Below are 23,794 nucleotides of genomic sequence, written 5' to 3'. Positions count from 1 at the left end.
GGGGGGGGGAATTCCTGTGACTTCATTCCTCCTGTTCCTGGAAATGCAATTGTAAAACAGCGCTCCAGCTCCGTGACCTGTCAGCACATAGGACAACCGTGGGATTCCAGGCTGAGATTTGCAAGCTGCCCAGAAAGAATCCCATGGTAGCCCTGTCAGAAATGGAAATGAGGTGAGATGCCAGGAGCACCAGCAATGCAGGTGTTCTGGCCTGCTCAGTCATTATGCTCATTCTTGATTTTGAATGCCAGATGACAGGTTCCAAGAGAAAGAACTCTGCAGGGAACTTCCCCAAGCTCTTGTTCAGACGCTTTGGGACTTCCATGCAGATAACAAGTGAGTAATTAGGCAAGAAGCTCGGCGTGTCCTCCTGACATTTCACTTTTGCCATGGACCTGCACTGAGTGACGGCCCTTGCAGAGGACCAGACTTTCCACATTACATCCATGACACCTCAGCCACCAGCTGACACCGAGCTACGACTCTGCAATATGAAGTCAACCACAACTGCTTGATTTAGAGCAAATTCTGAAACGCTTGAGCTAAAAGCTGCTGTACTTAACAGAGGCACGGCAAGATTACTTTGATGGCTGAAGTTCTTTCCCTCAGTGGTCCCCACACCACACGTGGCAGCTCCGCTCCCTCCTTTGCCACCACTCCTCTTCCAAACACAGCCACTGCTGTGTCCTGCTGCAGGCCTCCTGCTTGCACGTTGAGTACCAGTCGTGGGCAGGCAAATTTGTTCTCATATAATGATTATGCTGCCCATTCCAAGGGGCAGCCCCCAGCAGCCAGGGTTACTGGGAGAACTGGGCTTCAGATGGGCAGTATTGCAAGTGCATATCATTCTCTTTCTACCCAGCAGAAAATAATAATAATTAATATTATTATTAAAAAAACATTTACCGATGTATTCATTAGACACTGAGTTAGACTGGTATTTTAAAAGGCCTAATGTGGGGGTTTAGTCATAAAAAGGATAATTTAAAAAAAAGCAAAATTAGGAACCTACAGGGGCAGTGGAAACAAATAAAAGTAACCTACTCTTTTCTCCCAGCTTCCTACAGAAGCAGCTCCACCATCTCAGCGCTACGTAAATTTGCAGAATTAATCCCCAGATTACCTGGACAGCAGAAATCTACTTAAAAGGAGATTCCAGATAAACCCACTTACTTTTGAAACAAAGACATTTGCAGCCTTTAGTTACAGTGAGATATTTAACTGCAGAAATGATTATTAATGAGGATTTTCTAACTGTTCATAAATTCTGGATGTTTATGCATAGCTCCCGCCCTTCTCTGGGCTGAGCGATGGGAGAGCTCTTCTGGCAGGTGAAGTCTGCTCACATGCAATTGCAGTTCTGCTGCTGTCAGCAGGTATCAATAAGAAAGAAATCAAAAGTATTAGACACCACAAAGAGGTTTGTCTCCTTTAGCTCCAGGAACACAGTAAGTTAGCTGGCCTGCTGCTGACTATTAGCGTAAATTTCACTTCGGCATGCTTGTAGGAGTATATTAGCTCCTTGTCTTTCTTCCAGTTTGACTCGTTTCCAGAGTATCATGGATTCCCAGACAGTAGATTCCATCCGCTTGGTACCAATGAATTACCCCACAGACTGAGCTGAATAATGGTTATTGCCTGCAGTGCAGTTGTGCAGCACCAAGTCCCCCACCACAGGACCAGAGTTGCTCTCTTCTTCTTGTTTTGATGCACCCACATTCCCTGGGGTTGTAGGACAGAAACCTAAACTGAGTCCTAACCTCTCTCTCAGTACCCGACTGTACCCAAGGCTGAAGCTAAGTTCTGCTTTTTGAGATCCATGTATTCTGTAGGGTGCCTATGGATGAAGCAACGCATCAGGATTTCACAGAGGCAGACTCTCTACCCATAGGTGATCTTGGCAAGTCATGAGAAGGTCAGGGAGAACGGCATGCTGCACGAGCTTTGCAAAACTCGTCCTGCTGGCTGAGCTCCAGCTTCCCATTATAAAAGCGGTGATCGTAACTCTTCCTCTCTTTCAGATACTGTCCTGCCTGTGAAGATTTCCAGGTCAGTGCTTAAGGGAAGGTCTAGAAACAATGTACAGCACCAAGTACTGCAGTGCTTGCACTCATTTCAGTTGTTTGGGGCTTTTTTAACAGACAGAAGTGAAATCACTTGAAAACCAAGACCACTGGTGGAGTGAATCCAGCAGAAGAATGACTTTCATGATGGCTAAATTTGGAGATGGGTCAGTGCTTTGTACATATTTTATACCATGCCTATATCATGCATCTATCTTCCAGAGAAGTAGAAAGCCATATGATGTTTACATCCTACCTCATGGACTATCACTCCTACTTCAAGAGCTAATTCAGAACACACTGAAGCAGATGAAAATGCTATTATTAGAACAAGCCCAAATTAAAATTGGGAAAAGCAAAACCCCAGTTTTTGCCACAGCTATCTTAAAATAAGAGTCCTTTTACAATGGCATCAAACCCAGGCTAGTGGATGCTCAAATTGAAGTGTTCTGAGGTTTTGTAAGTGTAACATAGCCAACGTCTGCAGTGCGTAGCAGTACGCAGTGGAGACAAGGCAGATGAGGAGTCTTTGACTTGGCTTCCACTACGCTCTATATGAGGTATTACAGAGTCTTCTTGCAGTAGGATGATCTTAGATAAACACTGACAGCGTAAGCTCTTGTTCCCCTCGGTTGTAATGACCGGGATTAGTCACAAGAGGGAGGCTGGCAGGACAGCGCCTTAAGCCTCAGCAAACCTCCAGTGCAGCCAGTAGTTGGTCCCACCACAAATCAAATCAATTAGCAAGCAGGCTTGTCTGGAAGCATGACGGGGAGGCTCCTGATGTGGACACAGATGAAAGACTCGTTGCAGTATGGAAGTTCTCTGTATGTGGGAGGTGAAAGCAGTTCTAATCGGTGAATTAAGAAACTGCGGCATCAGTGGAAGAAAGTTTCTGTGCAGGGAGATGGGCACTAGCACGGAGTATGGACGAAGGGTCTGTTGGAAATGAGAAGGAGAATGAATAATCCCTAATAGGAAGAGGATTGCACTGGGAATGAAGAAGAGATTGGAGAGAAAGAGGAATGATAAAATCAACTTCTGTGTGAAGGAAAGTTTATTTTTGTTCACAGCAGGGGGTGTTACCATATGCCTACCTCATGATCAAATTAGTCACCACTTCTCAGTGGAAATTCTCTGGAGGAACAGATCTCCTGAGTGAAAGAAGGTGATACGTACAGTGCTTATCTCTGGACATTGTACAGCAGTGAAGCTGTGGAACCGAATGAGGAAAACATGGGAGCAATGCTCACAAGTTCACTGGTCTTAAATATGCAGGAGATATAAACTGCCAGTTAATACTGATATTTATGTCAAGTAAAAGATGCTTTAGCATTACATTCGATTTTATGGTGATCACTGACAACGTTTAAGACTCTCCAGTGCAAGCTTTGAAGTAACAAGCCCACAGCATTATTCTGAACTGAGGAGCTCCGTAGAAACAATGAAGCCAAATCGAAGGAGCTCTTCTTCCACACAGCTTGTGGTTAAACCATGGGGTTCATCACGATGGGAGGTTGCTTATGCCAAAAGTTTATTTGGCTCCAAAAGGTGATCAGATAAATTAATAAGAAAACAATCCATTGGGGCTATAAAACAAAAAGATGCTTGCTTATGGCTAAAGAATTGCTGGAACTATCCCGACATCCAAACATGTCTGCCCTGTTCTTCTTTGGCTGCTGATGACTAGAGACAAGACACTGGCCTGAATGGACTTGTGGCTTGATCCCAGCCAACTGTTTCTAGTCCTCTCAGCCAGGAATCCTGCAGCTGCCCCTCTCACTCACCAGTCTCTGGAAGCAGCCCCTCACCTTTAATAGCTGCTTCCTTGGAAGATCCACCTGAGGTAGAATCTCTTGAGAGCAATAATTTCTAGAAAACAAAGTATTGTTTATCCTTAGAAATAACAATCAGAAGGACCAGAATGACAAGCATGCGCCCATACCCATGCCATACTTCAGTTTTATGGTAACCCTGGAATGCCACCACTGAAAGCTTGTCAGTTCAGGAAGAGGGCTTCCACTCACATTTATTCTGCAGTGCCCCTCTCTTGAACTCAGAGCTCCAGATTTTTACCTACATGGACTAAATTAGTTCTGTGATTTCTGTTTGGGCTCCTGCCAGCCCCACCCCACATACTAGGCTCAGTTTAGACAAGAACACTATTTCAGAGACACAGACTGCTGTCTTGCTGGTTAAGTGTAAAAACAAGAATTGCAGCCATCGCCTGCCGGTTGGCTGAGTGGAGGGATCATCTCTAAGTACCCCATAACACACAAACAACAGCAGCTCAGTAAAAGGGGGAGGCAATACTCAGAGGTTAACAAAGGTATCTCTCTACTCAAACCAATTGTATTCACAGCAAAATGTTTCCATGCTGAAAGCAGCACAAAAAATCATAATACAATTAAAAGTTAAAAAATAACTACTAAATAATTTTTAAAAATAGAAACACAAATTCCAGCTTACTTTTAACTTCACTTGCATCTTCTTCTGGATTAAACCCAGGGACTCTGGCCTGGTAATAGCGGCCCCTAATGTTTTCTAGTATCCCTGTTACAGCCATTATTCGTAGAGCAAAATTACAGATGGGAAATTCAGGAACACCTAAATGAGGTAAGGCTTCATTTCTTGTCGCTTGCAGCAAGGTTTGAGGAGAGCTTCCAAATAAATCAAATACCATTTAAAGCAGATGTTTTCAACAGAAGAAACGATGTAGGAGACAAGTTTCTCCCCAGCTTGCTCTAGCTGTTCCCTTCTGTGCTATGATTGCTTTCCAGCTGCCCCTGCTCCCCTGCCCTGGGAATCCACAGCAGCTCCTCTCTGCAGACCGTCCACTAAGCTGACGACATTTAGAAACATGCTTTATCATTTTGTTCATGCAGGGCCATAGAATTTGCATTTTTTTTTCTCCCAGACCTTGCTGAATTGTCAGTTTTGTGCAGATGGTTTGCCTTTGAAGGAATGCTTTATGTGAGACAAGGTTCTGGCAGAAATGTGCCTTGCTACTTGCCAGCTCACCTTCTGGTAACACAAATTAGTCTGCTGGGCTGCCACAGCACTTGAAGTCACAGGGCTAAGATGGTCTGCAGCTCCAGCAGCTCTCCATAGAGCCTCCTGGCAGCTTGGCTGTGTTCCTCCTCACACAGAGCTTAGAAATAATGGCATCTTACATTAATTTAAAAAATGCGAAAGTATTTAAAATGGCATTGTCATTTCCTGTGGATTTGCATGTAGCTAGGAACAGAAGTACTGACTGACTGGAATAGAAATAGCAAAAATAAATTTTGCATGTATAATTTGAAATGCCTCCTGATCCACAGATCTTTAGGTAGCTGAATCTTCCAGGGAAACCTCTCAAGTCTCAATCACAGGAGTAAAGTTTTAGCTACCCCACGGGGTATTATGACTCTGCTGGGTATGATCCTGTTACCATTTAGATATTAGACATCATAACTGAGCAGAGTATTTCCATTTTTTGCTACCACTGGGGATATGTTGGGGGTGGCAACCATTTCTCTCTCACTCTACGCATTACAGAACAGCTTCCCAAACACTAAAGGTAGCAAGGGCTGAACCACAAGCACAAGCTGGCAGAAGCATAGGCTACAAAAGCTCATAACTTCGAACGAAGAGAGGAAATACATCTTTGTCACTGATACACAGTCCTCTGCTTTCTGGCTGGAATTAAAATAAATAAATAAATAAAGCCCTGTATCTACATGAAGTACAGCAGCACTTGTACCAGCAAACCTCCTGCTGCCCTGCAGTGTCTCCCCCTGCTCTGCTTTTAGGGAGAGTTTTCTAGGGCTTCATGAGCACAAATGCTTGGTAACGCTGCTCTGAGCAGGCCTTGATAATAATGTACTTTGTGCTGAATGTACTTTCCTAGACAGCAGAACACTGCAAGCAGCAAAACACAAGCAAGATAAAACTCCCTTCTATCTTCTTAATCAGAAAGAAGATGGCATTTGTTCGTTGTTACTCTGATGATATGGCATAGCAGCCTGGATGAAAAGCAGTCTTTACTGATTATTGCACACTCGTATGAAATCTTGAGCAAATCTGGTCCTGACTGATCCTTGTTGCCTTTGGTACTTAAAAGAGATACAGACATTTTGGATTTGGCTACTACAAACACCCTTATGGACCACAGAGAGGTGTTGTCAGAGGCCTTTTCAGAGCTGGAGCGGGCTGAGCCATCCCCTTCCACCAGCTCTGGTGTGAACGCAGCCCAGAGAGAGCAATTCAATTCAATGTCTGTAATTATGTGGGATGGATCTGGGCCCTACTACTTTTGCATTACTCAGCTATCTTTAAGTAAACTACATAAACCTCCTACCTTCTGGCTTTGAACGTGGAGGATGAGCAGTATCTCTGTCTTCCTAGGCCTGCCTGGGCACCTCTGGGGCTATCTAGAGGGCTCTCATAGGGCTTCTCGGGGCTGCCGGAGCTGCTCTCAGCTTACCCCAGATGCTCCAGGGTCTCTGGGGGCTGTCCAGGTGCTTCTGGGGCTGCTCTGAGTGCTCCTGGGCTCCTTCCAGCATCTCTGCGGGTATATGTTGTTTACATGCCAGAAATATCATTCACACCTACCCATGCATTAAGCCAACTACCAGAGGCTATTTTATGTCCTGCAAAAGTCTTCATGATACTCTTCTCCTGCTCACCTCCTCACCTGACCCTGTCACAGAAAGTTGGGTTATTGTTACCCAAGTGTAGATCGTGATGTATATACAAGTCATAATGTAGATCTGTCTTATAGGAACACCTGAAGGACACACAGTGCTGTTTGTGTAGAAAGAATCGAGGTCAACTGCTGCTTTTGCCTCAATCCACCCCCACATCAAGGCACCAGTTTGCGACTAGCTAGGTTTGGAGAACCCAATTAGGAGCCTCTTTCAAGTTCTAGCTCCATTATGAAACAAGATGCTAGGACTTGTAGACCTTGCTGGCACCCTTAATGAATGTGTATAATCATAAAAAGGCTCTGCTAAAACAACAGCCGAAGTATGCTCTGCAGAAGCCGTGACCAACAGATGAACCGCCTATGTAAGAATGTGCTAACTAAGTTGGGCGGTGGAAGGCGACAGCACCACAAAATGAGAAAGGGTAAGTGAGGGAGACATTTATTCAGCTTGGGACGTTCGGCTGCCTAATGACAGGGCTGGGCTGCAAACAGCCAGCTCAGGAGAAAGGTGTCGCCTAACGCAGCTCTCCTCAGACGCCATTTCAGCTCTGCCGTGGGGAAACCCACACAGCTCTGCATCCATTTATTTATCACGTCCACCAGTGTGCCAGCACCCTGCGCACGCCACGAGAAACACAGCATGGCCATGCCACACGCTGCCCGGCCCTTCCTGCGGCTGCTCGCACGGCTCGGAGCGGGGCCGCGGCCCTGGCGCCCCCTCACGGAGCGAGCCCCCCCCCGGGCTCCTTCCCGCCGCCGGGCGTGAGGCGCCGCTGCCATGACAACGCCCGCCCGGCCCCCGCCGCCTCAGGCGGCTGCGCGCCAGAAAGTGCTAGAAAGGCGCCGCAGCCCGCGCCTGCGCACTCCGCCTCCCTGCCCCCACAGCGGCGCTGCGGTGCCCCGGGGCCTGAGGAGGGCGGGGGGCGAGGGAGGCCCGGCCGTGAGGGGGAGGGAGGCGGGGGGGGTGCTCGGGGCCCGCGGCGGGAACGGCCCGCGGAAGTTGCTACGGCAACCGGACCCTCCCCACTCCGGTGGCGAGGGGGAGCGGCCGCCCACGCTGCGCAAAGTGCGCAGGGGACTTCGGGAATAGGCGGCTGCGCCAGCCACCGCCCAGGGCCCGCTGCGGAGTCATTGCGACGGTTACTAGGGCACTTGGTCGTCGTCCAATCAGATGGCGTGAGCTCATCGCTGAGGCCGGCAGCCAATCACGCCCGACATCAATCATTCAATTCGGCCAATCGGGGAGGGCGCTGGGCGAGCAGGGCGGGCGCTCGTGGCGGCCCGTTGCCTAACAGTAAAATCAACAGACAAACGGGCGGAACGAAGAGGAGCGCGGGTTTGAGTGACAGTGCTTCGACCAATCAGAGCTCCCTATTTGCAGAGCCTCGCTAACATCAGCCAATGGCCGCCGCGGATGGCCGCTTGGGCGGGGAATAGAGTGCTGCGCGCGCACTCCGCTGCTATATAAGGGTTGGCGGTCGCCTCACGCAGCCAGTCAGTTGGGGGACGAGTGGCGTTGGTTGAGGGTGCACTGTGCCGCCGCCATCATGAGGGAGATCGTGCACCTGCAGGCCGGGCAGTGCGGCAACCAGATCGGGGCCAAGGTGCGGGCAGGGGCCGCGGCCGGGGCCGGGGGGGAGGCGGTGGCGGGCGGCAGGGCTGCGGCGGGCGGGTGGGGCCGGCCCTGATGCGATTATCCCCGGCAGTTCTGGGAGGTGATCAGCGACGAGCATGGCATCGATCCCACCGGCACCTACCACGGCGACAGCGACCTGCAGCTGGAGCGCATCAACGTGTACTACAATGAGGCCACAGGTAGGGCCCGGCCGTCCCCCAGCAACCCCCCCGGCCGCCCCCCGGCGCCGCAGTCACGGCTCGTCCCTGTCTTGCAGGTGGCAAGTACGTGCCTCGCGCCGTGCTGGTGGACCTGGAGCCCGGCACCATGGACTCGGTGCGCTCCGGGCCCTTCGGGCAGATCTTCAGGCCGGACAACTTCGTGTTCGGTGAGTGCGCCGGGAGCGGGGGAGGGCCCTGCCGTGTAACCGGCTCGGGGTGGGGTGGGGCGGGTAGGGACGCTGCACTGCGGGCTTCCCCGCCGCACATGCTCCCAAGGCGAGCGCGGCCCCGGGAGGGGGGGTAATCCTGGCGCTTGGTGACACCGGCGGGCTGCGGATGATGCACGGTGGCTGGCAGCTGCCGGGAGGGCAGATCTGAGAAGGCACAAGAGGTCGTTGATCTTCTGAGTCTCATTATTCTTGGGGAATATCGGGAGAATGAAAGGGTTGATGCATTGCTGGGTACCGAATGCTTTCTCTGTAGATATAGCGAGTCATTTTATAGATGCTTCTGTGAAACTGCAGCTCAAGACATGATAAAATGAAAGCTTTTGTGGGAGGTTGCTGTAGCCTGATGCTCATAAGCTTTGCTTGCAAGCAGGAAGCAGTGACCGTAATCTAATATGAAAATGGCTCTTTTCCAGGTCAGAGCGGAGCAGGAAACAACTGGGCAAAGGGCCATTATACGGAAGGTGCTGAATTAGTTGATTCCGTATTAGATGTTGTAAGAAAGGAGGCAGAAAGCTGTGATTGCCTCCAGGGCTTTCAGCTGACTCACTCCCTTGGTGGTGGTACTGGCTCTGGTATGGGTACCCTCCTAATCAGCAAAATTCGTGAAGAGTACCCAGACCGAATTATGAATACTTTCAGTGTTGTACCTTCCCCTAAAGTCTCAGATACTGTAGTAGAGCCGTACAATGCCACGCTGTCGGTGCACCAGCTTGTGGAGAACACAGATGAAACATACTGTATTGATAACGAAGCACTCTATGACATATGCTTCAGAACACTGAAGTTAACTACGCCAACATACGGTGATCTGAACCATTTAGTGTCAGCGACCATGAGCGGTGTTACCACCTGCCTGCGTTTCCCAGGCCAGCTTAATGCTGACCTGCGGAAGCTGGCAGTCAACATGGTTCCCTTCCCCCGTTTGCACTTTTTCATGCCTGGTTTTGCCCCGCTCACAAGCCGTGGGAGCCAGCAATACCGTGCTCTGACTGTACCAGAGCTAACGCAGCAGATGTTTGATGCAAAGAACATGATGGCTGCGTGTGACCCACGTCACGGCCGCTATCTGACTGTAGCTGCTGTGTTTAGAGGCCGTATGTCAATGAAAGAGGTCGATGAGCAAATGCTGAACGTTCAGAACAAAAATAGCAGCTACTTTGTCGAATGGATTCCTAATAACGTTAAAACAGCGGTCTGTGACATTCCACCTCGTGGCCTGAAAATGTCTGCCACGTTCATTGGTAACAGCACAGCTATCCAGGAGCTGTTCAAACGCATCTCTGAGCAGTTCACTGCTATGTTCCGCCGAAAGGCTTTCCTGCACTGGTACACAGGCGAGGGCATGGATGAGATGGAATTCACAGAGGCTGAGAGCAACATGAACGACCTGGTGTCTGAGTACCAGCAGTACCAGGATGCTACAGCTGAGGAGGAGGGGGAGTTTGAGGAGGAGGCTGAGGAAGAGGCAGAGTAAAAGCTATGCATATGAACACCTGTAAATTTTGTTTAAAGCTGTATGAACTCTTTCATTCAATACTTCCCTGTCTGTGTTGTGTTCCTCTTCCTGTCTTAAAGTCACTTCAGATGCTGTACAGGCACCATTAAAGCATTTTTCACAGTGCACAGGCTCGTCTCCTTTGTTCCTTTTGGTAAGCTTTTCGGGTGCCGTTTCCAAATGTAAGTGCATAGGTGTGGCGGAGGTCTGGAAAAGAAAAGGGGGATGGGGCATGAGCACCGGCCCTCTCGCTGATGGCAGCCACGTTTCTCTGCTGGGCTGGACACCAGTTGCTGGTGTCACCGGATATGGTGGCAGTCCTACTCGCTCCTGTATTGAAGAAATGCTCTGGTGTACTTGCAGAGGGGGATACCCTTAGCATGGAGGCTGAAATCTGGCTCCAGCCTGCATCTAAATTTAGGTACCTGCCCGTGGATTCCTATTACAGGTGCGGGGTCAGCTGGCCAGGCTGCAGTCTCAGCAAGAGCTGGGCAGCTCTTCTGGCCAGAAGGAAGCGCAGGCTCAGAGGGAGGCGGCTGGAAGCTCCAGCTTGCTCGGGCTGCCTGGCTAATAAAATGGTGCCTGCAATTTGCCTTTCAGATGCAGGTGGGTGGTTCTGAAGGAAGGGAGCTGCCCTTGCCCAGGCTGCACCTAGGCAGCAGCACCAACAGAGCAGGGAGCTCAGGGCGACTCACGGCTTCAGACAGCTGCAGCAAGCTGTGCTGTACAAGACTGCTGCAGACAAGTTATGCTGAAGAGCTCCAGTTTATGCAGTGAAACAGCTTGATGGGCGTTTTTTTAAATCAAGAAGTTAAATTCAGAAGTTTGTATAGCACCCTTGGAGGTGACCATGAACACCTACCTGCTACTAAATAGCACTGCGGTCTGTCAAGAAAAATGCTATTACCAAAGCAAATGGAGGGATTAAAAACTAAATTCTCCTTCTGGAGTAGAATTTGAAATGGCCCTGGGCAGTGGTGGAAGGCAGCCTGCTGAGAACCAGGTGGCTGGCTTCAGACCTACACAGGAGACTGCTGTTGGAGGTGAAAAGATGACAAAAAGATTTTTACAGCATGAGGTAACGCAGCAGTTGGTGCTTGTGCATTCCCTGGCCTGCAGTTTTCCCCCAAAGCCCTCCAGGCAGTGGTGGCCCTGCTCCTGCAGGGCTGTGGCCGTTCCCTTCATGTCTGATGGTGGCAGAGGACAAACGGCGGGGGCAGTACTAACGCTGGAGGCTGGTTCCCTTGGGGGCTTGCAGAAGCCTTGCTTCAGGGGGCTCTAACCTGAGGGCCTCCAGAGTGACCACAGCCCTACCCGCCAGCCCTGTGCAGAGGAAGAAATCATCTGGAAACAGCAGCGCAGTGCCTGGAGAGCCCCACGCGGGAACAGGGACAGGTAGGTGCCCTGTGCTGGGGACAGCAGCTGCTATGCTCGTCCTTCCCTTTCCCAGAGCAGGGGGTCAAGGCAGAAGCCAAGAGGAGCAGTAAATAGTTTTTCCTCTTTTCCTGTATACAGCATGTAGCACGAGGTGAGAGCATGTATGCAGCCCCGCCGGCGGCAGCCGCTTGTCCCCAGGGCCCTGTTGGAGGGGACAAGAGGCAGCTGTGGGATTCAGTTCCAGGCCATCGCATGCTTGGGAAGCCCTCACACTGATGACTGGATCAGCAGTGCTTAAGCATTTAGTCCTGCTGGAACCTCCTGTTAGGATACAGCTCCTCGTATTTGTCCCTTCGGCTTTCTGGTTGCTAGCTGAGCAACTCAAATACCGCTCCTTGTGGTTCGGGGCAGACCCCACAACCTCTCCTTTTTGGTACCCCCAAAGCCTGGGAGCCAGAACAGGGCTGCCACCACCTGTGATGGCTCATGCCAATTCACAGCTTCTTCTGGTGCAATCTCCACCCCTTTGCATCGTCTACCTTTTGCTTTTTTTAATCACCCTTTAAGCTTTTTGGGAACAGAATCACTTCCTTGATGAAGACGCTGCTACGCAGCCGTGGGGGGCCCCTGCGGGTGCTGCTGCGGGCGGACAGGGGAGGGCACGGCTCCACCAGCCCGGCACCTTTACTGCCCCTGTGGAACATTCCAGGTCTCTACTATGACACTGCAGCTATCAACAGCACTACTTAATGATGGTAATTAGTGACTTTCATTTTCAGTCAGCTGAAGAACTTACGTGGTACAAAGCCCGTGTAGGAAGGTATGAGTCCAGCACTGGTGTAAATTCTGTTGTTAGGCCAGTAAGTTTGGGGAAATCTCTTGCCAAAGCTGTGAACTGGGTATCTCTGCAGAAACTGGAAAACAAAACCCAGCAGCATTAGTTGTAAACCACTGCTACCCAAGTCGTGTGCTTTGACTCCTTATTAAAGGAAATACTTGAGCTAATGAGAAGCAGTTCCCTTACCAGTTCCCTTCCAATCTAAAGCTGCGTTGCAGCTTCCCTCTCTCCACTCAAGCTCTCTCTCCGCTGGTCCTGCCACCCCATCCCTACCACCGGCCCAGAGCAGCTCCTGGTGCTGAGGATCGCTGCAGCCATCACATCTGGGCTTGGGCCACAAGAGCCCCCAGTGCATCCAGCTCACAGAGCGGCTGCACCGAGAGCCAGCAGTGCTGGCAGTGGGATGCGTGCCTCGTCCGCTCCTCTGCTACCACTGCACAGCGGTGTTTTGGTGCGATCCCCGGACTGGTTTTGTTTCTCCATGCGTCCCACTGATGGCGATTAGCCCGTAATTCCCAGCCTAGGAGGAAGAGGAAGGCTTAGGGAGCGTTAACTGAAGGGAGAGTGAAATCTTCCTCTGGCTGTCACCTGCCCCAGAGGTCAGACCACGCTAACGCTGCGCCGAAGGACAGCGCGGATCTCACATCCCTGGGGTGGCAAAACCCCAAAAGCTCTCACTAAAGCCCCGCTGCCCTCGTTAGCGCGAACCCTGCTCGGTGGTGAAGGGAGGGTTCATGGAGCCACACGAGTGGCCGGGGCCATTGAACCCTTCTGTGACCGCACAGATTGCGGCGGTGCAATCCTCCTGCCTCCCCAGAGCAGCGCTGAAGCGAGAGGATTGCATTATTTTGCCCGATGCAGCCAGTAAGAAACGATCCGTGGCGCATCCTAGCACGTAACCTAGGGCAACAGAGATTTAGGGCAGAAGATTAGTGACTTGAAGGCAGAAGCCATCTTAGATAGAAATGTGGTGTGCTTTTTTTTTAGTGTGCTTACATTCATTCGTTCAGTGCCTCCTGCACTGCAAAAAACCTCTGCAAGCCTGATTTTTTCTGACCCCTACAATGGAGAAACACCATCCACCTCCTTCACTGGCACGTATTCCTTAAAAAATCAGGGCAGAAGTGATTTGCAAGCAGCAATTTTAGTTTCGATAACGTCTGCTTTTTGTTCTCTTTGCTTTATTTCTATTTCTATTTAACTGCAGAAGGAAAGGATAAGGAAACACATTTCAGCCAAAGCATCAGGATGCTACCGAGCATCCTGATCCCGACAGCCCTGCCGCTGTCCCCACGGAGCCGTTTCTTCCCAGCCTGGGGCTCCTTCGGGCTTGGACTTTTTCCTACATCCAACCCCCACGCTCTGGGACAAAGGCACCACAGTGAATCCTGGTTAAAAATTTTGCATCCTGCTTCTAAAAGGAGCTGTCACCGAGCCCATTGGTGCTCACCGGCACTCGCCCATCGGTGCTGCAGCATCCCGGGGCTCTCACACCATTCCGGTAGCAGGAAGGAATGTGTGGCCTTGGACGCAATCTGCTAATTGGGGTGGGAGGGATCTCGTTTCCCCATGTGGGAGGGTCATGTGGCTTTGTAGTGGGGGGATCTTACAGCAAGGGGGCAAAATAGATTTTTTTCGATAGGGATATTTCTCCGCTTTTTGGGAAGGATGCAGAAAATGAGAAGATCTAAATCCTTTTAAGACAAGTTACGTTAGTAAAGGAAAAATCTCTACAACACTTGAAAGGGAGGAATATCCATCCAAGAAGCCCAGGAAGCCATCCAGCACTGCCATCCAGGTACCAGAGGATATATTGCATAAGGGGAGTGCAGATAGCTGGATCCTGCATTTGTGCACCCAGAGCAGCATTTTTAATAGCCGCCCATAAACCAACCCTCAATAGATTTGCTTAATCCTTTTATGAACTCATTTATCCTCCCTTGTTTCCTTGGGACATTAAGTTACAGAATTTAATTGCTCATGATTTTTTCAACGTGTTACCTAATAGCGTTTTATTTTGCTTGTACTTATAACCCCAGCTCAAATACTGCTACAGCAAATGCAACTGCTTGTGGTGCTGCAGATGACTCAAGGCCAACATTATATCACTGAAATAAGATTTGTGCATGCAATCTACCTGATGTCTGTCAAATTCAGCCATGGCTTCCTTCACGCCCTGCAAGTAGTTGACACCAGTAATCCAGGTGAAGCGGGGTATGTATCCGGTGTACCCTTTGGATGAAGACAAGAGAGAACATACATAAGCGTATAAGGATCCATCACGCTGGAAGTGGAAGAAGCTAGGACAAATATAAAATCTTGGCAGAGTATAGGAAGGAAAAATTTCACTTAAATCCATCCATTTAAATTGGACGTAAGATTTATTCTGAGACAGTTGTTGTTGTGATCCCCTGGGAAAACAAAATGGGCTAAACCATTCAGCGGTCTCCATGAGGTATGGAAGAAACATTTCATTTTCTCACAGTCTTTTATTTAAAACAGCAACTCTGCCACTTCTCACCCAGTTTCATCCGTATGCAAGGGCTAACAACCAGGTCTCCAACCTCCCTTCCTCATTTACCCTTCCTATCCAACAATTTTTCACCAATTATAAAAGAGAAACTACATAAAATGTTAAAATGAGATGAAGTAGAGAGAGAAATGCAACCTAAAAGAAGCCAGAATTCCCTCTTTTCAAGGGGATGCTTTGGAGAGAGAAATTTCCCTACTGCTTCCTAGACTAGCAGTGCTGGGCCTTCCTCTTTTGCCCCGTCTGAAATATTTTGCCATGCATTTGTGGTAGTCGCTATGGTCTGTGAGAAGTTAGGGAGCACAACTCCTTGCCAGAAAGAGCTCTGTCCCTTTGTGATGTGCAGTGCAGCACTATTTGTTGCTGTGATTATTCAGGAAAGCCTCTTACATTTCTAGGAGAGAAATCACTACCTCAGGGGTAGCAGATACCGGTCAGGCTGCTGCAGTGAGTGCAGAGCCCGCATCCTGCTCGTCCCAAAGAATCCCCTTCGTGCTGAGAGGAGCAGGGCAGCAGGAGCATTTTCCACCCCGAAGTGTTCAGACACATGGGGACAAGTGGCCAACGCAGCTCCTGGTTCCCACAGGGGCAAAAGGCGATGCGATTCCTCCTGCCGGGGACTCGTGCTGCACGCAGCCGCCCTCTCCTTTACCTGGAATGACTTTGTGCTGGATCACATTCGGTACATCCAGCTTTGGTAGCCGATCACTTCTCTCTGCATCCGCAGCTTCAGTCACTCCTGGCAGAGTCACACCTTCGATTTTTACAGGCTCAAAATAAAAGCAGAAATAAAATAAACACCAGTAAAACCTGCTTCCTCCTTTGACTCCAGTACTTAAATCGCTGCCAGAACCCAGTAATCACAGCTGTCATTTCCATTTCTCCCTGCCTTTCCACTAAGAGCTACTGCAAGAATTTCTGCTGCTGCCAGATTACCAGGCGCGCTCGGCGTGCGCAGGGTTTGCAAAATACCCACGGGAGTCCAAGGGGGGCTTTGGGGGCTGAGCTCCTTTGGAAACCTGTTCCTCGGGCTGCTTCTCAGAGCAAGGTGCTGGGAGGAATCTTCTCGGGCTTTATATCCGAGGCGGCTATTGACTTTGATACATCAAATCTCTAATCTCTGCCCTCAGGGGATTTGTACAGCCCTGGCTGACTGCCCCACAACAAATAGCATCTCCTGCTCCAGCAGCAGTAAGGGGACCAAACCCGTTGTCCCAGAGTAATTAAGTCAAATCCTAATGCTTGTGTTTCAAAGAGAGTAATGAAGGTAGGATATTTGGGTGAGCTGGGGAAAGCAGGGGATCAGGAAGATGGCACTGGCCAAAGGTGCCCTGAGCGCGCACTGCTCTGCGCGAGGAGGTCCCGGTTCAGCACAGGAGCCACGAGCCCAGCACAGGAGGGCTGCTTTGCGTGGCACAAGATCTGTCAACAGGGATTTGAAGCTAAAATGCAACCGAGTGAGAAATTAAGCCTTTGTGATTAGGAGTAATTACCCATTACAACATGATGATGTGTTGGATTGGCTACTGCTAGACACGCTCTTGCAAATTTGGTATTTCCCAACAATTTCAACGTTTGGTCCTCACCATCCCTGCTATGTGTGCTCCCTGCCGGCTCCCTGTCCTCCCAGCACAGCGAATCCGAGCCCCCCGGCCCTCTCCATGCCTCCCACCTGCCCAGAGCCGCTCACCTGCCTGAGTCCTGCCGGCGTGCTGCCAAGCCCACAAGACGTGGTCAGCTCAGGTAATCGCCACTCTTGCCCCTCTGACGGCCTCCATGGCACGGCAGGACAGCGTGCCACCCTCGGTGGGTACCCGTATTCCGGCTGCACGCTTAGGGCACGCTCGCCGGGGTCGTGACTGGGCATGGGGTCCATGTGTGTCAGCTCCTCTGCCGGCCCTGGCGGGGGAGGCTTTGGTCCAAACACCGGTTCGGGAAAGTTCGTCATGGCCCCAGCTCTCTCGTAGGGAAAGTATCCTGTGGGGCAGAGCCAGAGTGTGGGAAAGGAGAGGCCGGGGCATCGCCATCGCGCCTGCCCTCGGCCCCAGCCAGCTCCTGTGGAGCAGGGGAGGGGAACGGAGACCCAAAGCATCCCAGGCTCCATCGCACAAACCCCATCAGCCCTGGCCGACAAACCGCTGTGCACAGACTACGCAAGGATCGGTTCAGTTGTTTAACGTTTGATCTAGACCATGCCCAAGCTGCAAAATATCACCAGCCGAGTTATAAATAGCAAGGAAGAAAGCCCACATCCTTCACTGTGTCTGCACACCCCTAACAGCCCCTGTGCCTGACAAGGAAATCCTGCACCGGCATCGGGGCTGCTCGGCCAGCACAGGGCTGCTGACGCCTGCTGGAAAAAATCCCACGGCCAGCGTGTGCTGAGCGTCTGCGCGATGAACTAGGGATGGCCGAGTTGGCAGCTTTTGTCTGGCTTTCCCTTAAAAATATCCCGTGACGTGGCTCCCCCAGCCCATCAGACACCTCCAGCCCCAGCGCTGCCTAACACGCTTTGCTTAGCGCCATGCCTCTTTCTCCCTCCTTAGTGATGACTGCTCTTACACCCCACAACAACCTCTTCCTAATCAGAAAACCGTTACTATGCCTGACTTTTGTTTGCTTGTTTGTTTTTAAACAAACCAAATTCTTTCAATTTTTGCTCCTATAGGTCATTCCTCTCAGCCCTCTGACCGCCACTGCCCTGTTCCAGGGACATCTGCAAAGCCCGCAGAGATGCTTGGCCAGCGCTGGCTGCGGCTGCAGAGGCCCCCGTGGGAAGCCACCAGTCCCAGCTCTCAGCGAGGAGCAGAATTTGCCCCTTTCTGCACAGGTGTAAGGCTTCTGACTGGTGCTTGGGTTTGAAGTCTGCTTCTAATCCTATTATAAAGCACATATACAGTATATAACTTCATAAAGTCATATGCACACCCTCTGTATTACTGTACTTACCAAGCGTTGCCCAGGCTAGCATCAGACTAAAAATAAATCCTTGATGGGATTGATTTTTGAATCTGTTGTGCAATTTTTAAAGCAGGTTTGTCTTTATATTTCTTACATTATTAATGAAAGTATTGTACCTACACTTTTTTATCCAACAAACCAGTTACTCCATCAAAGGAAAAAAAATAAGTCATTTTGTACTTGAGAAATCTTTACGAGCTCTTTGTTATCAGACTGTGCCATAACCCCCTCACCAGGGCCACAGCCACCCTGCTGCTCCATGGTTCACATCCCCATCAGCTGAGTCCAGCATCACTTCCAGGAAAAGTCCAACACAGGACTCATCTGACAGGAACCAGCAACATACGTTGTGCCCATAAACAAGATTTTATCAAAAATAGACCTTGATTCTTCAGGCTCTGAGTTCGCTAATGGCAAACCCACAGATTCAGCACTGCTGGGAGCTCTTTGACCTCGGTTGGGTAAAATATTGTGCTTAAAGAAGAATGCCACGCAGTACTCATGGAAGTTTGCGATGAAGGATTTGAGGGTTGGACAGCCCTACAGCAGGAAGGAAGAGTTATCAGCACAAGGTGCTTCTTGGGACCAGGTTCTTCAGCATTTCACCAGCGAGCAGCAGAGGCAAGCTCCTGGTTGCAAATGTTTGTGGGTGACGTAAAGGCTGGTGAGGGGAGAACAATAACAAAGACAGGGTAATGATGGAAAGCAACCAGGCCAACTGGTTAGTTGGGTCCATTCAAACTACATTTTAGTCCAAGGAAATGCAAATGGAAACATCCAGGAACAAAGCCTGTGAGCGACACCTGCGTGGTGCAGACCTGGATCCTGCAAAACACGGCTGGGAAGAGCAGAAACACCAAAAGCTTGCAAGAAGCTACGTGGCGCGATTCCCAGCGTGAAGCAGGAAACGTTGCTTCTGTGGGGCTGCCTCTGGGGAATCCAGGGCCCAGATCCTGCCCGGGCACACATAGCCCCTGCACGGAGCTGCTCCTGCTGAACAGAGCCCCACAGCAGCTATGGCCAAGGCTCACACTGCGATACATACACCCCTGAGAGGGGCCGATATGGACCAGAGCATGGCTGTCACTTGGGGCCTGTTCAGCTGGCATCAGGCACCCTGCCCAGAGGGGCTGGGTAGGAGGTTCCTGCAAATTCCCAGCGTTGGGAATCTCTGTGAGCACATCTCAAAGGTGGAGGAGATGGGGATGGTTAACAGAAGGGGGCACGGAAAGGAGGGGGCTGACACGAGCCCTCTTGCAGAGCTGAGGAGTGCTATGAGCCAGTCTTCCCCAAAGAGCCAGAAAGAGAGGGGACTACAGCCTGTGGAATAAGGAGTTGGCTGGCAAGTTCATAAATAACCATAAAATAATTTATCTTCATCTAACTGAAGATAATCTGGGGTCTACGATTCTCCCTGCTCCACCAGATGCCAACACCAGAAGCCCGGTGATGCCCCTCTGCTGAGGCCATGCTTCAGCTTCACGCTGGTGCTGCTCCCCAGCTGCCCCTACACCAGGACTATGGGGGCTCTGTGGAAATCTTCCCCTACCCCAGATCCCATGGAGGACAGGCACGGGGCTCACTGTGACCAAACCTGCACTCGTTCTGGTGCAGATGAGGGGCCGCTCACCTGGGTGCCCGGGGAGGTAGGGCTGGAGGCCGCCCTGCGTCCCGCTGAAGTCCTCGATGAATCTTTGCTTGCAGAGCGGTGCCAGCACGGAGCGAGGGCTCTTCCGAACGTGGGGGTCCGTCAGCAGACGGTAAGTAGTTTTGCCGTAGGTTTCTCCAAACTGGTAGTTGTACTGAGGGACGAAGCCCTCATAGCTGGGGAGGAAACCAAAACAGAGCGGTCACTGCCACAGCCTGTACCAGAGGATTGGCGTGAGAGCCATCGTGCACTGGGCAGAGCCAGGTCGGGTGTGAGGCACTGCATCAGCAGGCACAGGGACACCTGAGCCGCGTGCCTTTGTGTCTTGGCATTTTCCAGTGCCCCTTGTTCAACAAAAACTGCAGAACTGAGGATTGTGACTTGTACCCTCTGAGCCCTCATAGCAAGCAGCAGGATGGAGCACGACCCAAAGCAACCTGCACTGCTCCTTCCCTTCCTTTCCCCAGGTGACTTTGCAGTGGCTTAGGGGAAAAGGGGCCCGGACCAACCCTGGCTCCGTCCCTGAGCCCAGCACACAGGCCACAAACTCCAGCTCTTCTCAGCACCAAGTTTCCCAACAGCGACGTTATTCCACCAGCGCAGAAGGTAGAGCTGCCAGTCACAATGTATAGACAGAAATACTTGATCAATGATCCCGCTGTGTATTTGGGGATAAAGGCAGATGATGCATGAGGATCATAAGATGATGAGTAAGTACTTTCCCTTCCAAATACTTTAAACAACAGCCAGCAGAGCCATGCATTTACACTTGGCAAGTTGTCCTATTTTGCATGCAGGATCTTTTACCGACAGCTGCCGGAGGAGCTCGGTGGCCCCTTCCCATTGATTTTCGATGCGTCTTGCAACACAGAGAAACTACGCAGGGACGATAAAGCTGAGCGGGAGCAAAAATGACACAGCCTAAATAATTACAGGCCAGCTGAAGGGATTTTGATCATGAACAAAATAATGGTAGGGCTGAGAAAGGATTCAATTCATAAGCAATTAAAAGCGAGGTAATCCGAGGAGCTCAGGCGAGTCGGTCTGGGTTTACGGGGAATGGATCTGCCACGTAAGTGAATCACAAGAGCTGCTGATAGAAGCCGTGGTGCTTTGGGAAGAGATCAGGACTCCTGCAGGCTGTTTGGCTTTCTCTTCATGGTATTCTCATTAAGAAACCAGAGAAATCCCTCATTTCTGTAGTTCACTGTTGCAGCCATTGATCTTAAAACCCCTTCACAAGCAGCAAGTCAGTGGCTTTCTGCAGGCTGTGCCCAATTTCCCTTTCTCTTGCTCAATCCTACCTTCAGTGCCCGCTCCCAGGGCTGCGTCACGGAACAAGGAGCAGCCCTGGCCCTGTGCCCGGCCCTGCACCGCTTTGCACCGCTCCCAGCTCCGCCGGGATGGGCAGGGCCGTTCCCAGGACAGGCCCACAATGTGGATCTACCCCTTCTCCCTGTGCCAAGTCCTTGCCAAACCATCCTAACATTGCGTTTCACTTCCCAACGCCTCCGAGTGCTGCGGGGGTGACTGCTGCCTGGCGCTCCTGAGCGGTTTGGATGCCTGCGTCGTGCTGGGGATTCACCAGCATGGGCAGACCCCACACGTGGGACAGCTGGAGAGGTGCTGCAATGCATCGGCTTCCTCCTCCTCCTCCTGCCGGCACTTCCCAACGTCTGCAGGCTGAGATGTCTGCAGCAGCAGAGCCGGGTTGCAGCAGTGCCCAGCAGGCAGCTCCTCCGTGTGCAGGCACCCAGCCCAGCGGGACCCTGGGCATGGGAGGAAGGAAGCCTCAAGCAGCAGGAGCTGGTGCCGCCTCCTGCCTCCTACAGATGAAGCAGCAGCCCAAGAGGAGCAGTAGAGGTGCAGTGTTGGTATTAGAGCTCAAATCTGCCTCTTGCAATGGCTGTTCTTAGGCAGGAGGGAGCAAGTGAGGATTTTGAGGCTTTTGGCTCCAGAAGGGAGGCGCAAGCCCAGCACAGCTCCCTCCTTGCTGCTGTCAGCACGCAGGGTGACAGCTCACAGCAGCACGCACACCGTTTGGACAACTGCAGCAATGCAAGAGTAAGGGAAAAACCCAAGCCCAGCGCTTCGGTAAGCTCCAAAGGCACAGAGCTCAGGAATGGGAAAATCCTGCACGTTGCTGTAATGGGAAGGACCAATTTCATCTTTGCTACCAGAGCATTGCTGAGGAAGGAAACGTGCTCCAGCCTTCGTCTGCGGCCTGGGCTCAGCCTCCCTCCTGCCCATGGGCATGTGGCACTCAGACTGGTTTCCTCTGTGCCGTTTCACTGCTTCTTTTGCCACCAGCTCCTGCCCGGGGAGGGCTCCCAGGGTGCCCTCAGACTTCGCTGACCCAAGTGACTTTGTACCAGCAGCTGCCTGCTCTCTCTCGGTGGCCGTCCAGCCCTTTCCAGGTCACCTGTGTCTGCAGGGGACCACACACAGCAGGGCAGATCACCAGGGGACCCCACGCACCACCTCTGCTTCACCACAAAGCTTGTCCTCATATTTCTGCCTTTTATGTTTCAACCACTAGCTCATTCATGGGGAACTCAGCAATCATGGCTTTGGTCCTTTCAAAGGCCTTCAGAGGACTTTTTTTTTTTTTTTTTTTTTTTCCTCCAGGAAAACCCAGCTACGTATCAGCCATATCACCATTAGCCACAGTCACAGACTTTGGAGGACCGTGCTCTACCCAATTCGTCAACGATGTACTCATGTTCATGCAAATCTTTACTCAAAGGAGATCTTCAGACATCCTTGGTGCAAAAATTATTTCAGTTTGATCTGAACCCAGAAGCTCTGGAAACATTTGGCAGCTTAGAATAAATGGAAAAAAGGGAAAAAAATAGTTTTGAAGTTCCCCTCAATGCCCTGTGTCACGGTCTTTACTTACACCTGCCATAAGGTGCTATTTTCCCCCTGGAGCCACGTCTCCTTCACTGCACTGTTAGATGGCACTTTTATCAGTGTCTTTAAAAAAAAATCATGAACCACAAGTCCTATTCTATCCCAACCAGAGGTATTTGCATTGGAAATGACCAGACTTTTTGGATGAACTTCAGGACTTACCCGGGGACATAGTAAGGATCGGGAGGGAAGAGGCTGCTCTCCCTGGGGGCCGTCATGGCACAGCGGCAGCTCCCGGCGGCAGGGAGGAGATGCAGCAGTCACCCGGGAAACCTCTGTGATGCTGCCGGGTACCGTGGTGCTTCCAGCCACACCACGCGGCTCTTCAGGTTTTTCTGGACGAGTCTTTCCTTTCCCAGAAAGGAAAGATCTGGAAATCTTGGATGAGCATGGAAACTTCATGGAGTTTGTCAGATTTCCTGCAGGCTCAGCACCCTTGGGACAGCAGCAGATGTTCCCCGTAAGCGGTCCCGGGACGTGTCCGTGTTCACGCTGCTGTCCACGTCCCACACGTGCGGACGGGGAGGGCTGTGCTGTGCACGCCCAGGTCACCGCGCAGTGCACACAGCGAGGGCAGCGCTGCCACCAGATGCATCAGCCCTGCTCTGCCTGCTCCTGGCCCTGGCTGCCAGAGGACGCAAACGCTCGCTGCCTTGCTACAAACAGGGCAAAGGAGCTCCCGTCCCCAACACGGCATCGTCAAGGAGCTTGCTGTGGGGTGGTTCAGCCCCTCTCTGCCCAGCTCTTCTGTGTGCTGAACTGCTGTTGGGAGCGCTATGTCCTTCGAGGTCATCCCACCTGTTGGCACCAGTACCACTTCCACAAACTGCAATACCAGGAGTGAGCCTGGCTCATGGCCGGCGTCCCTCTGTGGTCTCGAAGAACTCCAGCCACATGGCCAGCACAATCATTTCAAGATCTCAAAGATACTAACCAGAAATACACTAACCAGAAACTGGAGTATTCCAGCATTGTTCTCACCTGTTTAGGTGCCGGTACTCTGCCCAAAATTGCACCTGAGAAGACAGATGTGCTGCTTTGACTCCTGCCCTTGGTACGTCAACATTTTGGGAGATTTGGAGTTTCCAGACCTTATAAACATGAGTTTGCCCCAGTACCTGAGCTCTGCGGGGACAGAACTGCACAGCTCTGCAGAGTGGATGGGGCCGCGAGGGGTACAATGACTCTTCTCAATGGAAGATGAGGGGCAAGA

At 51.1% G+C, this 23,794-nt stretch overlaps 2 protein-coding genes and 1 long non-coding RNA gene across 3 annotated transcripts; 1 reads left to right on the top strand and 2 right to left on the bottom strand.

The window, feature by feature from the left end:
• Window positions 1-2,378: 2,378 nt before the first annotated feature.
• On the bottom strand, window positions 2,379-4,751 carry LOC118175390. Its single transcript, XR_004754957.1, has 5 exons — window positions 4,650-4,751; window positions 4,091-4,139; window positions 3,875-3,935; window positions 3,161-3,217; window positions 2,379-2,888 (listed from the first exon to the last, which is right to left on the bottom strand). It is a non-coding gene; the product is annotated as an uncharacterized LOC118175390 (long non-coding RNA).
• A 3,448-nt stretch (window positions 4,752-8,199) lies between these two features.
• On the top strand, window positions 8,200-10,442 carry TUBB4B (tubulin beta 4B class IVb). The gene is made up of 4 exons (XM_035341603.1): window positions 8,200-8,357; window positions 8,460-8,568; window positions 8,646-8,756; window positions 9,233-10,442. The coding sequence occupies exons 1-4, from the start codon at window positions 8,301-8,303 to the stop codon at window positions 10,291-10,293; spliced, it is 1,338 nt and encodes a 445-aa protein (XP_035197494.1). The 5' UTR covers window positions 8,200-8,300; the 3' UTR covers window positions 10,294-10,442.
• On the bottom strand, window positions 10,323-22,814 carry FAM166A (family with sequence similarity 166 member A). The gene is made up of 7 exons (XM_035341608.1): window positions 22,744-22,814; window positions 19,651-19,844; window positions 16,750-17,036; window positions 15,712-15,829; window positions 14,667-14,761; window positions 12,488-12,605; window positions 10,323-10,521 (listed from the first exon to the last, which is right to left on the bottom strand). The coding sequence occupies exons 1-7, from the start codon at window positions 22,797-22,799 to the stop codon at window positions 10,433-10,435; spliced, it is 957 nt and encodes a 318-aa protein (XP_035197499.1). The 5' UTR covers window positions 22,800-22,814; the 3' UTR covers window positions 10,323-10,432.
• Window positions 22,815-23,794: the final 980 nt, after the last annotated feature.

This window comes from Oxyura jamaicensis, chromosome 17 (genome assembly GCF_011077185.1).
Source record: "Oxyura jamaicensis isolate SHBP4307 breed ruddy duck chromosome 17, BPBGC_Ojam_1.0, whole genome shotgun sequence".
In the NCBI taxonomy this organism is placed as follows: domain Eukaryota; kingdom Metazoa; phylum Chordata; class Aves; order Anseriformes; family Anatidae; genus Oxyura; species Oxyura jamaicensis.
Note: the sequence above shows the minus strand (reverse complement) of the source record. Positions and strands in the feature narration are given on the sequence as shown.